Below are 16562 nucleotides of genomic sequence, written 5' to 3'. Positions count from 1 at the left end.
TCGCAAATGTTGAGATCCAAGGTAGGGCGGCGGCGGCCTCGCAGCGATCCGTCGGGGCGAGGCAGTGCAGTTGTGGGGGCGGATAGGCCAAGGGCGCGGGGTTTGAGGTAGACCTGGGCATCCTCCGGGCCGGATCGGGTTCGGGTCGGGCCAAAAAAAACCCGGTGTTTTTTCTAGCGGCCCGTGCCCGACCCGACCCGGTGGCCGGGCCGTAAAATTGAGTCTGCACCTGACCCGACAACCAGTCGGGTCGGGTCGGGTTCGGGTCGGGCCGGGCCTATGTAAAATGTCGGGTTCCTTCGGGTTTTTTCGGGTTTCGTGTCAAATTTTTTAGCCGTGCCCGGCCCGTCAGTCATACCGGGTCAAAAATTTTGACCCGAGCCCGCCCATCAAACTCTTCGGGTCGGGTCGGGTCGGGCTATTTTCGGGCGGGTTGGGTCGGGTCCGTCGGGTCGGGCAGCCCATGCCCAGGTCTAGTTTGAGGGGGTTGTGAAATTACCACCAGCATCTTTCCGCATCTCAAATTAATTAAACTAATTAGTTAGAGGAGGCACCAACAATCATTGTAAAAGTAATTTAGTTTAGATAATTTCAAGAGAGGATATTTTTGGATAGATTGCCACATCCTACATTTGAACTTTTATTTATGTATAGTTTGCTATTTATTATACAAATTTAGAATGAGGGATAATGTGAACGTAAAAAAATAGTGAATTGGTGAAAAATAGTGAAAAGTTAGTGAATTAGTGAAATAAGGGCAAAATATATAGTCTTTGCTTTACTAGATATAATAAATATGAATGCTATAGATATGAATATGAATACGCAAATGGCTACGAATACGAATTAATTAAAACTATAAAAAGGAAAAGAAAAGAAATATAATAAGCAAATTAAAAAACAAAAGAAGAGAATAACACTGGTTGGTAACATTAACTGGTACAAAACTGCTGTCACAAACGCCCCCGTGTGGCGAGCAGTTTAGTACCAGTTGATATTACTGATAGGTACTAAACACTGGCGATCCAGCAGTACCGGGCAGGGAACCCGTACTAACCGGGGGTCTCCGCCCGGTACTAATGCTCTATTCTCTAGCAACGTGTGCAATTTAAATACATTTTTCATCTTATTATTTAAGGTTGCGTTTAGCACTGCAGTGGCTTTTCGAAAATGCTTAGGTTGTTTATTCTCAATCTATCTTTTGTTGTTTTAAGTTAGAACACTGCTTTTTACTCTTTAATATTATGGATATATAATAGCATAAACAACCCTATTGCGTCCATTTAATTAAGATTGATAATTTTATATATGCATCAGATTCCATATGCACCACGGCACCACAAATTCACAACTGTAACCAGAATGTAGCCCTTGAACTCTGAGATAGGACCGGGAGCCTGGGCTTCGTAAAGGCGGTGTTTGTTTCCCCAGATTTATTTTTAGCCCCGTCACATCAAAAATAATTTTACTATTTAAGAGTATCAAATAAAATCTATTTATAAAACTTTTTTTGTTAGATGGCGCTAATTCGAGAGACAAATCTAATGAGGCTAATTAATCCATGATTTACTACAGTAATGCTTCAGTAACCATCAGCTAATTGTGAATTAGTATACTTCATTAGATTCATCTTGCAGTTTAACCTCAGGGTTCTATAATTAGTTTTATAATTAGACTTTATTTAATATGTTTAAATATTAAGATTTTTTTGATGTGATATAGTCTAAAGTTTAGCTCCTACATCCAAACAAGCCCAAAGTTCAGTGTATTCCAAATACAAATATTTTAATTACAATATTTGCAAGCTTTGGGGAGACAGCCAGCATACGATCAGTTAAAGATGGCTCTTGACAACGTGAATGCTTCGTACCAATGTGAATGCATTTTCGTTTAGGTCTCAATATACGGTAACCTACTAAATATATAGTACTATGTTCGTGTTTAAACTCTGTATGCTATTGTACAAAGCCTGGGCGCCTTTCACGGTTTTCGCTTGTCGTTTCCCTTTAATTAAACTCTCAGACAAAACACTGGAACCGGTGTGTTTGAACTAGTTAGTTGTAATTTCCACTACTACTGAAAGCATTTTAAGTGGAGAGTAAAAACCTATTTTTAGGGATGGATTGCGCACCCATTGCTAATTTTCACAAATAAAATATCTTTTTCATTCACCCCTCAAAATTCATTTACAAAGACGGGCTACTCCCTCAACCGCATCTAGAAATACATTTGTAAGAGCGGGTGATGACATGACCTGTCTTTTGAAATGGAGTTTTCAGGGGCGGGTCATGCCACGACACGCAACTACCTACGGATCCATAAAACTACAAAAAAAAAAATTTGCCTGCAGGTGCAGCAGCAGCTCCGAGCCCTGCTGCTCCCCGCACCGTGTCGATGTCGCCGCGCGGCCGAGCGCCCGCGCCGCCGGGGGTGTCGCCCGCGCCGCTACAATGAACCTGCTCCATTGATAGCGACATGTTATATTTTTTATTCGTCCCTAAAAAAAATTGAGACCTTCCTACAAATTATTTTTTTTGTAGAGTTTGTTGCTTTTGGGTAATGAAATTTTGGGTTCACCCAGTATGGAAAAAATGTTCGTGTTTAAAATCATTAGATATATATATTTGAGCAGAATTTTAGTATGTAGATTATTCTGTAACCACCAGAGTACATCATGCACCTAAAGAGCGTAAGGCTGTCTGCAGTGTGGACGGTAACCCGTCCGGTACCGGACCCTGCCGGACACATTTAGCGTTTTTCCTCCCACAGCGGGAGACGCTAAACGATACGGAATGATGGCATTCAAGCGTCCATACGGGGAATCCAGCGGCGGTGGCAGAGGCACGGTATACGCCGCGTCAGCCTGCTCCTGCCGCTGTTCCCATCTGCTCCACCTTCGCGCTTGGGCTCGGAACGGGAGGAGCCGCCGCCCCTGCTCGCACGAGGAGGAAGGAGGGAGGGAAGGAGGCGGCCGGAGCTTCGTCACCGCGGCGGGCGCGTGCTCGGGAGCTCGAGCTCCGCCGCCGCGGCCAGCGCGAGCGGAGGGAGAGAGAGGGCCTCCGCCGCCCCCTCGCTCCGCGCGACCCGAGAGGAGGAAGGGCGCGGACGCGCCAGAGCGACCGCCGCCCCGAGCCCGCGAGGGCCTCCGTTGCCACTCGCTCCGCGCGGCCCGGAAGGGGGGGGGGGGGACGCCGCCGCGCCGGAGTTACCGCCGCCCCTGCGTCCCCTGCTCTTCGATCCGCGCAGAGGAGGGGCGGATCTGGCCGCCGCTCCGCGCCGCCGCGCGAGGGAGGAGGAGAGGGCTGCGCGGCCCGGCAAGGGAGGAGGGAGGAGGAGGGGGCTGCGCCCCCGGCGAGGGAGGAGGGAGTGGTGCTGTGCGCCGGGAGATGGGGATGAGAGAGAGAGGAGGGAGGGAGAAAGGAGAGAGTGACCAGTGAGGGAGAGAGGGAAAAAATAATTCTGACGCGTGGGTCTAGTTTTTTGTAGTTGGGATAGTTGAATTTCCTTGGCGCTCTACTCTGGCGGATTTTGCTTGGCACCTAGCCGTCAAGGATCATTTTTTTGGCGGTTTAGGTATTTTTCTTGGCGGCCAAACCGCCAAGCCAATTCGATTCTGGTGTAGTGACAGGGGATGAATGGGTGCGGAGAAACTGAATATAGAGTAGAGAATCTTGATGATTAGGACAGAATATTTTTTAGGTGATGAAAATAGAGGATGACAATAGAGATAGGCTAAGAGAATGCACAGTAAACCGTAACCGCATAGCTCGGCACTATTTGTATAGATGACTCTTCTTCTTCCTCCTCGCAAAAGAATCATTTTGCATGCATGTAGTGCGATTTACATAGTGCACAACAGCAGCATGAGTGGTAGTGTCGTTATCCACAAATAATCAAAGGCAGTACGCGCGTGCAGATGAGGCCAGAGAGTGTGAAAGGTGCACGCGTGTGTTCCATATTCCATGCGGTAATCTGTACTTTCACCAAGAGAGTGGATGCTTGTACCACTCCTGTCAGTTAAGCAACAACAACGCTGCGAGTGTTGCCATAAATTAGAGCGCCTGCCAATTACTGGTGCAATGAGGATCAGCAGCAGCTTCAATCCATTAGCCAAGATCGAGAACAACCGTGCGTCCGTGAGCATTCATCAACAGCATCTGTGGGAGAAGCTCAAGTGCGCTGGTTCAACTCTTTCGAGAAAAAAAAAGCAGCTCCAATTCTTACCAACGACTGTGCAAAGGAAGGATCCACACTTTGTTCGCTGCATCCGGTCAATAGTATTTTTCTCTCACTCTAAACTAACACCAGACAGCAATATTTTTTTCTCATAATAAATCAGCACATGCTAGTGGCGGAGCGCTGTGACCGGGCGGATGCTTCCCACTAACAGCATCGAGGCGGCTAGCTAGCCGAGCTGACCTCCGGCTAGCTCCGTCGTCAACCTGTAGCGTTTACGCCATGGCTCCGTCCGCACAGTAGGACGCAGCCATTCTCTCTCTCTCCGGCTGGAGACGCCAGTGGGGGAGAGAGAGAGATCGTGGGGCCCCGGACAAAGGCGACGTTCCCGGGCGGGACCAGACGACGCGTGCGGCGCGACATGCGTGCAGCACAGCCGCGCGCCTGCAACGCCCCGGCCGGCCTGCCCCTGCCGGCCGCCCGCCGGGGCGGGCCCCTGCTACGCTCGTGCTGTCCCATCCCGGTGAGCGCGCGGACCGCGTCCTCCTCGCCAATCGTCCCCCCCCCCCCCCCCCAAACCCTTCGCCGCCGGCGCCGGGCCGGCTCTGATCCACACTACCCTACACGCAACATACTCTATGTATATAGATCATGGCGATTCCGAGTGGCAGTACTAACTAGCACAGTAGCTTGTGCGTGCGTGGTTAATTTAGGTGATCGTGATCCTACTTGCCATCCTCAAAACTTCCTTCAGTTCTGCAATACATTATTAGAGTAGCTCATGCAGTAGTGAAATGGCCAAATCTTCCTGGAGTTTCTTCTTTTAAGAACCATACACTGTACTACGTAGCCGCAGACCAAAGAATCGATTGCGATCGCGAAAGCACATGGATTCGTCCATTTGTGTGGAAGCGTGATCAACAGTTCGATGAACCGCAGATCAAATCGATGGCAGCTGCAGCGGGTCGTTTTGTGTGGAAGCGCGATGAACAGCGATTTCCATGTTCTAGAACAGGGTAACGCAGCCCGACAGGCAAGGCAAGCGGCCGGACGGCAGAGGGGGTCTAGACTAGCTAGGAAGATCCTCGCGTCGCCCTCTCAAATCCCAAGCACGCCGGCCGGCTGTGTTTGGTTAGGGTGAAAAAGTTTTGATGGAAATTTTTTATAACTTTTATCACTAATTACAGATATTAAATTAAGTTTAATTAAAAAACACCTCCACCACCATAGGTATTGTAGCAATATTGTACTCCCTCCATTCACTTTTGATAGCTATATTTTAAAAACTCAAATGTTCACAAATGATAGCTATATTTGCTAATGGCATGGGCTGTGGCAATAAATAGCACTAGTAACGAGGAGTTTTCAGTTAAAGTATTGGAGGACCAACAAAAAAGTCCGTGTTGTATTTATTATATGATAAGTAAAGTTATTTTTCTTGATCTTTGTGTCAAGATAAAATATAACTATCAAAAGTGAACAGAGGGAGTACCTAATGAGCCATTTGACCGCATGATTTGATGATGAGTAGAGCATGATCACTATAGCATTACGGTATTTAATCATGTATTAATTAGGCTCATTAGATTCGACTCGCAAAGTTGCGCCCATCTCTAAAATAATTTTATAAATAGATTATATTTAGTACTCCATACATATAAGATTTTCTTTTCGCGAAATTTTTACTGTTCCAACACAAACATAGCCTGAATTCGGCAGCTGCTTAACCCTAGCTAGTTTTTTTTTTGAGACCCTTAACCCTAGCTAGCTGTGCTGGTGCAGGACGCATCACGGCCAGCCCCAGCCGGGTCACGGCCTCACGGCTCACGGGTGCAGCGCGAGAACTTTGGGAGTGTGAGGACGCAGCGCATGCAAAGACTTTGACTCGAAGCAAATTCGGCTGGGCCCGGCGGCAGTTACATTTTGACCGGCTGTGAAGATTCAGGCGTTTGGGAATTGGCAGGGCTCCGGCTCCAGCACTATAGCACCCTGTAGCGCGGACCCAATGCTGATTATACGAACGACCGTAAGTTTCGAATCTTACGGTCAATTTCCCTCTCACACCCGGCACGCACAGGCTCCCCCTCTCCCTTTTCTCCCCCCTTTTTTCCCTTTATCTCTTTCCCTTTCCTCTCCTCCCTCTCCCCTTTTCTCCCAGATCAAGCGGGGAGGCTCCCGTGGCGGAGAAGCCGTGGCAGCGGCGGGGAGAGGCACGGCGCCGGCGGGAGGAGGAGCGGCGCCGGCGGCGGGGAGAAGGCGCGGTGGTGGCGGGGAGGTGCAGCGCTGGCGAGGAGGTGTCGCGCGGCGAGCCCGTGGCAGGGGAGGCCCGGCGCGGCGGCCGGGACGTCGATTTTTTTTTGTTTTTTGATGTTTTTTTTGACCTTGAGCTTTTTTGTTTGTTTTTGCATACATTTTTTTTTTGTTTTGGATGCAAAAAAATTTTATCGAGTTTTTGTTTTGGATGTAAAAATTTTCTCTTCAAATTGTTGTAATTTGTTTCTTAAAATTTTCTCTTTTAACTTTTTTCTCATCAAATTTTTTCTTGAATTTTTTTTTCAAAAAAATTATCAGAAACCGACATAAAGACTTACTTAAAAAGGGAAAAAAGAGTTGGCGGAAATCGACCGTAGAGAGGGCTTCCCTACGGTCGCCCGTAGCGGGAGGGACTAGAGAAACGCTGCCCAGACAAATGTAGCAAAGTGCGGAAGTCCTTTTTTTCATCGCTACAGTGAGGTACAGTTCATTAAGAGATTAGCAAATGTAAACATCCTATTATTTTACAAAACAACTTTTAAAATCAGCTCACAGTAACTTGTTATCGGAATGCATCAAGGACCCCCTTTTAGCTTACGGTTGGGCAGATGAGACAATTGGGCCCCGTGAAAAAAATGTCCTTTGCGGCCAACTCGGAACTAAGAAACTATCATCTACCTTCTACCAGGCTGTGCAGAAATCCAAGATACAAATCCAAATTCTTAGTGGTACACTGGTACTCCTCCGTCCTCTTATGGCTTGGTTGAATAGAAGAGAATTAGTGGGGGAATGAAGGGGTTGAGTCTAAAGTGAACTAATTTTCTCTTCAATTCCTCCCATTTCGCTTCAATCAAATAATTTCCAAACAAGCCCTTAGGGTATATTTGGAGAAGCTAAAGTTAAATGCTAAATTTTAGCACTCATATGGTCAAAATTTGCTAAAATTTCTAAATTTTGGCTAAATTTTAACCCACCCTATTAGCAGTTTGGATAGACTAGTGCTAAAGTTTAACACTTTCACCTATTATTACTTGGATCCAAACATGACCTTAGTTGATTAGTAACTGGTTCACGGGCACCTTGATCTGCCCCCAAAGCATAAGTTTTATATCTTCTCGTGGTCATTCCCGCGCTCGCAGAAACATACACATCATCGATGATCAGCTAATCATTCCGCCAGCACGATAAACGCAAACACAAACCGCACCTCTTTTTTGTTTTTGTTTTTTTAAGCTTGCTGGAGCACCGTACTGTCATAACATCTCTTTTTTGTTCAAGATCCAAAAGACAAACACATAAATTGGCTCCAATCAACTCAGTACGGCTCAAAAATCACAATGATTCCTTGGCACAGACCAGAGTACCAGACGCAAACTTTCTTGTCCAGACACACTTAAGCGGCCCTTCACATTGTGAGAAGCCACCTGACCCCTCACTGGACAAACAATATCTATTGGTCAGATGAGACATTTTCCTATCAGATGGTACAGCAGAGAGGTTTACAGTCAGTTTTGGTTTCACTTCTCAACCAAGAGAGAACTACATTCAAACAAAAGCAAAGTTTTTATTTACACTGAGACAACTGCATGTCCCTGAGAAGATGCTGCTAAACCAAGACTACCTGACCCGTCTATCAATCACAAGAGGAAGGGAACTACAGTGACCATATACTTACAATAGATAACTGGACCGAACCAACAAAATGCTCATCAGCAACCTTTGCATTCTTTTGGTTAGACATGATATACTTGTATTTCCCCCATATATGCTTTTACCGTAAACCTTTTCTGATGTTGTGCGCACCTCAATCAGCTTAAAGTTGTGATCGAGCCCAAGTGCACGGCATGACAGACCCACATGTACAGGTTCGTAATGTTAACCTGAGTTAGTGAGGTTTAAACATCATATACAGGCATGCACTCTTCAATTGGCATACGGCAGATCGGACACTTCTTGCACTTCTCAGAACAAGACCTAATACAGTGAAAATGTACATTTAAAATCAATGTGCAACAAATGATTGAAACATTTGCTCACCTAGAAAGCGTATACAAAAAAACAGAATGAAACATACTTGCATAAAGTTCTGTGCCGGCAAGGAAGTAGGACCATGCATATCTCCCCCTCATAGCAAATCCTACAAAGAACCTTCTCCTGGAAAAAGGAGGAAAACATGACTGTAAGATTCGGGGGTGAATTGAATATATAAAAGAAGGTAATTATCAGTAAACAATGGCAATAACCCATTCCTATTACAAAGTCAACAGTTCCACTAAAATAATATAATCAGAAACAAGGTTACATTGCATAAGGTCTTTTAATGTTGACAGCTTAAACCCAAATAATTCACTTGTGAGAGGGCATATGGTGCCAATGTACTTCAAATGGAAAAAAGATGAGAATGCAGACACAGCATACTTCAAATGAAAAGATAATGCAGACACAGGAAGGGGTCATACATTTTGAAGCCTTTCATATTCCTGTTTGGTACACTTTGTAATTTCAGATTGCTCTCCCAACGCTGCCTGTAGCCTCCAAACCTGAAAGTGGACAAGAGGGAAGTCAATATCTGCTGATTTTATCATGCAACAATGCGAGATATGTGTTGACATAAAAAAAAAATCATCGAACAAAAAAAATGATTATATCATGCAACCTCTTCTGCAAGATCCTTTTTAGGCATTTTCCTAACCACCTCAGGTGGATAACCACAAAATGTGTTGTACCTTCAAACAAACGAGCGAATAATCGGCACATAATGCATGGAAAAAAATAAGGAATAGTGAAAGAGTGAGCAAATTAATATTAATAGAACATAAACGAACAGTAAGATACCCAGTAGATTCAGCATAAAACAAACGGGCTTGCTCTTCCTTGCTCCCTTCATCGATAGACCACCAACCAAGAAGCCTGCACCATACATGGATAAATAAGCTACAGTTTAAAGCCTGCATTAGGGTGAAAAGCTAATGTATGATTCAAACACGGCAAAAGACACCAGCAAGATAACTACATACAAAAAACAGCGCATGTTAGATATCGGATGGTACCTTGAACCACGATGAAGAAAAGCAAAACAATCACGAACTTTTGATGAAGCTGTAAGATAATTAGGACTAACTGGTCCATTACGCAGTAGTAGAACAACCTTCTCCACCAATCTTGCTAAAGCGAAAAGGACACCAGCACCTTGCAGAATAAATAGTGGCGAGAAGAGAGCAAATATTGGGATGTACCGAGCACTAGGCGGTGTGCCCTGAAACAAAATGGTAAGAGTTACGCTACTAACAAAAATGATTATATCAGTTACAGAGCAGCCAGTAACCGCATCAGCTAATTTCCAACTGTCTGGGCATGCGACCAAGTTTACCACAAAAAAAAGATAATTAAACTCAGCCAGTAATATTGACATGTTCTCAGCTGTTCCAGCTGTTTCAATAAAACTGTTATCATATAGGTCAAATTGTTTTCTAAATTCTAATATATTAAAACAATCAGATATGATGGTTCATGTTCCCCAAAAAAAGATTCCTTGTAATTTCATCCCTGCATGCTGTCCAGCTGTCTGGGCATGGGACCAAGTTTACCAAAAAAACGAAAATTAAACTCAGCCAGTATTGTTGACTTGTTAAAGCTGTTTCAGTAAAACCGCAATCATGTAGATCAAATTCTAATATATTAAAACAATGCAATGCGATGGTTCTTGTTCAAAAAGAAGACAAAATGTTCTTTGTAATTTCATCCCTATATTCTGTTTATCAAACAAATCTTTCCTATGTGGTACCAGATCTGGAAGAAACGTACCTCCAACCTCATACAAAGCAAAACTTGGAAACCAACCAGAGGTATTTTCATTACATGACCTCCGATATCAGGGAGACCACAAAGCCTCTCTGGTTCATGATCTTCTAGTGATGGGAGAACAAGGCCACTTTCCCAGTCACGGTATCTAATTGCTGCTGATGACGAGCTAGCTTCCCCATTAGCGGGATGCTTATGAATCATGGGATTAAACCATCTTGTACAAACAAGAAATGCAAAACACTCCGCAATCCTGGATGAGTAAGGCCCCGAATTAGACTATCTGACATCTCAACAAATAAGGAAGAATGACACTGAGACAAATCTCACCCATAATTTATAAACAAATCCCACCACCCCAGCGCACCAACATCACCTGTCATATATAATAAGACATTATTACAGAACAGTGTACAATAAAGGCAAAGGAGGCCTGAGAGGGGCAAAAATATAAACTTTGTGTTTGTGCAACTTAAATAGTTACCAGTTCAACTATCCTACAAGCTCATGGGGGAGGGAGAGAGATAGTCCTAGACTGAGCATTGCCCAACCTAAGAACAAAAAGAAATGTTCCACTTCCGACCCCCAAATACTATCTAGGAGAAGAAAAATATCATGATAAACAGTCATTCTAGCTAACAGGAAGAAAAACTTGTAGAATTCTAAGGATTCATGTTGGGGAACCTTAGTGAACTGTACTAGTCAAGGAAGGAGGCAAGATACTATTCACAATGCATCATGTTCTACAAACAGAACTAAAACATGACATGCTCTGCGTTAATTCCATAGTTGCAGTACTCGAAATAAATAAGGCGCTGCCTTAAAAATTACAGATGTTTCAGTCATAAAGAGTATAGTACATAGGCCATGTCAGCTATAATGAGGCAATCAATTTTGGAAATAGTAATTGGAAGGCGATTTAGGAAACTTACCAGATAGCTTGAGAAGTGTGAATGTTGTAGCAGCTATAAGAAAAACCATTGAAATTGCAACCCAAAAATGCTGGTTACCAAACAAGGTCAAACGTCATAAGATAGTGTAACATTCTACTGTAAGTAAAAATGATGCATTCTCAATATTATGCCAGCTATTAGCGAGATATTAACGCAATATCAAGGGGTACACGTGATGCTTTACAATAACTAAATATTCATATGAAATGAAACAAATAGATTTCTAGCTAGCATTCAGAATATCAGAGAGCGATCAAAACATGTTTGGGTAAATAAAAGTCCTGGTGAGAGCTCTGATTAGAACAAATTTCAATATGTTATAATAATGAACTGATGCATGTGTTGATTGTATCACTTTTCATTATAGAGCACCAGAAATAGTTATAACACACCTTTACACCGACCCGAAGTGCTAAAATGGTACTTTAGCAAAGTGATGTCAATATTCTTGTTTTGTCCTATTAAACATCGTTCCAATAATGTCAAAATGTGGAATCATATATTTGTTTTCTGTATTCAACCCTACAATTGATTTGTGACACATAGTTCTCCATTCAATAACAAAGAGCGTCAAGTGGATACTACTAAATTGCATGACTCAAAGTTTCCTGGTTAAGCGGTGCTCATATTCTATAGTTCTTTTTACTAAACACTGGAATGCAATTCAAATCAGTGGACAAAATGTTCCTAAGGTAGTCAGATCTGCTAGTATGAGAAACTTACAGGAAGTGTCTCCCAAATAGCTTCATCGCTCATGCTTTCTTCATCTCCAGGCATTAAAGCTCTGCACATCCTGAACAAAAAAAAATGCCAACAAATAGGTACACCGTACACATCACTTTCCATTGTCCACAGCAACTATAATATAGTTACTCTCTGAAAGCAAAATAATAATAATAATAATAATAATAATAATAATAATAATAATCTGTTTATATTTGGCCAGTGAGGTTCACAATTAGGAGCCATGAAGAATATTAAAAGGATTCAAAAATCGATCAATGTCCTGAATGCATGCAAACATGAAAGTGTGATCAATGGCTACTATTTAATGATATCATCCATAACTTTGAGGTAGAATACTAAAATGCAACAATCTTATTGTACGCAGCAAAGAGAGTTACACCACGATGTTATGGCACAAGCCGAACAAACTAAGATGGACAGAAGGATCTTGTGAATTAACTATGGTCAGAATGCTGTCAAAGGAACAATAGAAGACAAACCCCCATCACAACTCACAAGATTATGTGTCCAATCTGTCGCATGTAATTTTGCAGGGAATGGAGCTTTACTTGGAATTAGAATCCAAATTTATAGCTTAGGCTGTGATTATTATAGACAAATGATTCAATTGGAGTAAAAGTTATGATAAAATCTATATACTAGCCTTTACCCAGCAGAGATAATTGAAACATTAAATCTGTTTCAGAAGAAAGCTAGCACCATAAAGGGCCATCAAGAATAATCCACTTTGATTAATGTGATATACTACCTATAAACTTGCATTGTTACATTAGGGGTTTGATCATTTACTAAGATGGTGTTTAACCCATCATACACCTTTCCTAGACATAATGTGGCAGTTAGCACACACAACTAAGACTCATTGAAACTCTGGAAGTTGCAAGGCAATGAATTTTAGCTGCTTCTAAGGGTCCATTAGATTGAAAAATCAGAAAGGTCGTTTGTCTACAGAAATTCCAAGCATAGCAAGTACATACTAAGATACATCACAACAGTTTCAACAGAAAGTGTGACAGAACGATCCTAAAAAATAAACTAAAAACTATTTCAACATGTGACTAAAAATGTAAGAAGTGTTAAAACGATGGTAACTCCTGTTCATGGGAAATACATTCTCATTTAATTTTTATTTTATTTGGGGGGGTGCGGGGTGGGGGTGTTACAGTATCAGACTAAGAATCCCCCACTAATAGAAGGGAATAGTTCACATGGATTACCTAAAATTGTCGATAAGTATAATAGCTTCAAAGGCCAGCAGAGGAAGGAACACAATCTTCAGATGAACAGATGGATGATTCCTAACTGGGCAAACATGAAAGAAAAAAAAAGTGTGAAGAACGCAGGATGAAAAGCTAGCAGCAACTGCAGTTTAGATTAAAAAATTCTAGGGATTTCCATTATCTCAAATGCAGTTGCCAAAGTTTAGTTTACATAATGGATTCAGACCGTACCTCTTAAGCTTTCAAGATAGATGCAGAGAAGCAGCTCAAACGCAATTAGCAAAGGTGCTGCGACAATTGAATGACATGGTGCCCACTACATGCAAGAAGAAACATATTAGGCCCATTGGTGCCAAATGAACCATGCTAATGCAAAGAATGGAAAAACAATAAAGCTTAACAGACATATCAGTATCTAAATCTTACATGACGGCCATGTGGCAAAGAAGGTGCTGGCATTGAAAACCTTCCGCGCGCAACAATCCCATGAAAGAGCCATAGCGGACTGAATATTATCCTACATGAGCATAAAAACATGATTAGCATTCCACATTATACCATTGCCAATTTGCAGCTGTTGTCATAAAGTAATCCGAAATTCTGGAGGCCTAATTATAGAAGAGTTTCAAAATCCTGCTAAAACATAAGCAAACCAGAACAACGGCTGAAGGTACCAAAATTGGCATGAAATATACTTCCCCAGAACAATAACGAAAGGGAAATGCTGGCCGGCATAATAAGTCGGGTCACTGACCAGCATGAACTGAATTAATGTTACCAGCGACTCTTCAGTAGCCAACATTCGTGCCCCCGGACAGGTAGCTGAATCACGCGCCAGTGGAGCAGATTAGTCCACTCCGGACCAGCAACCAATCCTCAATCACACGCAAAGCCAGCATAGGATCGACCAATCCCCAAAACCGCATCTGCACCGCAGGGGTAGCCACTCCGCCCCCCCCCCCCCCCCCCCCCCAAATCACCGCACAAACGAACAACTCGAAGCCACCAGCTGGCGCAAACCCACCCAAACCAGATCGAATCGAAGCGGAGCGGCGGGGAGGCCTAGGGTTTAGAGCGCGTACCACCAGGAGTACGTGGTGCGGCCGTCGACCCTGAGCGCGAGGAGGAGCGTGAAGCAGAAGAGCGCGGCGTGGGCCGCCGCCGCTTGCGCCGTCTTCCCCACCCCCGCCCACGTGTGCCCCCGCCGCCGCTGCATCTCCCGTGCCTAGGCTCCCGACGGGGAAGCCGAATCTCCCCCCTTCTCCTCCGCCGCCTCCGCTTCCTCGGGCTTGAACGCTCGCGGAGGTGGGGCCGGAGACTCGGGGGAACGGGTGATGAAAGCGAGGAGCAAAGGGGGGGAGAAGGGTTTCTCTCTCTTTCCTCCCTCCCTCTCTCTCTCTAGTCTGGTGATGGAGTTGTCATGGAGTATGATAATTCCATTCACTCCCTCTCTCTCTCTCTGCGCTTTCTTACGAAAATCTATAATCTACTAGTAGCAGTAATCTATTGCCGGGGTTGCTGTTCATGGGGAGGAATGCACAGTGGGAGATGCGCGCCTCCTGCGCTCCAGCCGGACTCAAGTGTTCGGGGAAGCCGACGAGCTGATTTTTTTTCCTCCTCCTTCGGTTCTGCCCCCCGTTTGTTGGTTTTCTTTTCGCCCGCGGTATTTTTTACTGCTGAGATGAGTGATGACGATGAGTCGATGGCTTGGTGGCTCCGCGCCTCCGCCCGCCCGGTCCCCCGTTTTGGCGGTCGCTTGCACGGCACACCCACTCCCGCAACGATCCGCCCCTGCCGTCGTCCGTCACCCGCCGCGCCGAGACGGGGGCGGGGACCCTGGCCGGCCGACGTGCCCTGCTGCCCCGGCGAGGCGCGCGCGCCGGCCACATACGAATCCTCTCTCGGGGAAAATGGGACCATACCAAACTCGCAAACCCCGTCGCGTTTCGCTGTCGTCACGGCTGGTCCGCACAGGTAGCTAGCAGCTCGCTAGTGCCGGATAATTGGTGGCCGTGGCCTGATGGGGTTCGGCACGGCGGTGGGACGACGGCAACCGGCCGTGAGCGCAACCAACCAATCATTTCATTCGTGCGGCATCGCGTCATCGCAGAGGGCCGACCGTGCTTCCCTTTCAGCTTACAGTTGTGGAATATAAACAGGCCTGACAGAAGACCCTGGACAGCGGGGTCTCTGGGAGGATTTCAGGAAGCCTGATGGTGATCTCACCATGGAGAAAGCTCTGCTCTTTCTGCCAGGGGTCGGGCTGTTTCTTCAAAAATGGCTAACGCTACGTACAGTCGTACGGTACGTGTTGTTGCTTACGTCATCCGGGGGTTTTTTTTCTGAACAGGTCTACATACACTGTACGAGTATGTGTCGAGGTTAGAGCAGGTATTCTAATCGGCGGAGAGCCGGCTGAATGCCTAGGTGTCCCATGAGAGAGAAGGAGGCCGGTGGTGTGCCAGACGCCCGCTTGAGCCGGCTGGGAGGACATGCACGTGCTGTCATTGGTCAAGACTGTGGGACCCACCACTATCCAGGACTCCCTTGCAGCCGGCGGCCGGCTGGCTTATAAGTCTTGCTCTTAGATTTTGCTGGCCCGACGCTGCGGCTGCGGGCGAGATGCAGCAGGGTGGAGCAAGTTGTTCGTGCACGGACGCATTCGCGCATGTTGGCCGTGTCTTTCTTTCGTCCCAAGAACCAACCGAAGTGGAGATATTTTATGAGAGCGGCGCCCAATCCTATCCAGCAAATTCTGGAGACAGTGACATCAAGGGTTTTAATGATCCGTAGCAGGCTTATCTGCGAGGGCTTCCGTAGGTTACTTAATTGATCGGCACACTCGCTTAATGATAGGCTTAGCCCTCAAGCACCCAATCCTTTGTTTGTTCGTATTATATTTTGACCACACCTAGCCTGCACCAGATGTGCAGGCCACTTGAGTAAACTATCGGGTTAATTAAATGTTTTGGTTGACCTAGTCCATATCGGCATAATCTTTCCGGTTGAGCTGTTTTTGGTCCCACTAACCAGACCAGCATACTCTTGTTTCTTCTTTGGACAGCACTGTTTGAATCAAACGTGTTTGGAATTTGGATGGTACCACTCGTATCGTATCCGAATCAAAATTGTCCTATTCGTATGGAAAATTGGAAATGATCGGGACTTGGGTGCATACCGGGCCAAAATGCGAGCCCTGGTTTTAGCTCGAGCTTTTGTTGTGCAGGAGCTCTCTAGATAAGGGGCCCGTATCATGTCATACTAGGCTGTGATTCGTTAGTCTGAGAGGAATTCGGGCTGGGATATTTGTGTGCCACGGATATTTCGGAATTCTAAGTTTTTTAGCCTAACGAGGGAACCTGACTGGCCCAGAAAAGCATGAAGCCCTTTTTTTTCCTTATATGTGTCAAGG

At 45.0% G+C, this 16562-nt stretch overlaps 1 protein-coding gene and 1 long non-coding RNA gene across 2 annotated transcripts; one reads left to right on the top strand and one right to left on the bottom strand.

Annotated features, from left to right (window-relative positions):
• Nucleotides 1–7729: 7729 nt before the first annotated feature.
• Nucleotides 7730–14797, bottom strand: LOC120650048. Its single transcript, XM_039927004.1, has 14 exons — nucleotides 14233–14797; nucleotides 13577–13667; nucleotides 13382–13466; nucleotides 13148–13232; nucleotides 11907–11976; nucleotides 11163–11232; nucleotides 10561–10606; nucleotides 10234–10483; nucleotides 9480–9685; nucleotides 9265–9339; nucleotides 9086–9155; nucleotides 8889–8969; nucleotides 8504–8583; nucleotides 7730–8403 (listed from the first exon to the last, which is right to left on the bottom strand). Exons 1-14 carry the CDS (start codon nucleotides 14364–14366, stop codon nucleotides 8325–8327), a joined length of 1422 nt encoding a protein of 473 aa, XP_039782938.1. The 5' UTR covers nucleotides 14367–14797; the 3' UTR covers nucleotides 7730–8324.
• Nucleotides 8965–9341, top strand: LOC120650049. The gene is made up of 2 exons (XR_005665451.1): nucleotides 8965–9151; nucleotides 9261–9341. It is a non-coding gene; the product is annotated as an uncharacterized LOC120650049 (long non-coding RNA).
• Nucleotides 14798–16562: the final 1765 nt, after the last annotated feature.

Source organism: Panicum virgatum, chromosome 9K (genome assembly GCF_016808335.1).
Source record: "Panicum virgatum strain AP13 chromosome 9K, P.virgatum_v5, whole genome shotgun sequence".
Lineage (NCBI taxonomy): Eukaryota > Viridiplantae > Streptophyta > Magnoliopsida > Poales > Poaceae > Panicum > Panicum virgatum.
Note: the sequence above shows the minus strand (reverse complement) of the source record. Positions and strands in the feature narration are given on the sequence as shown.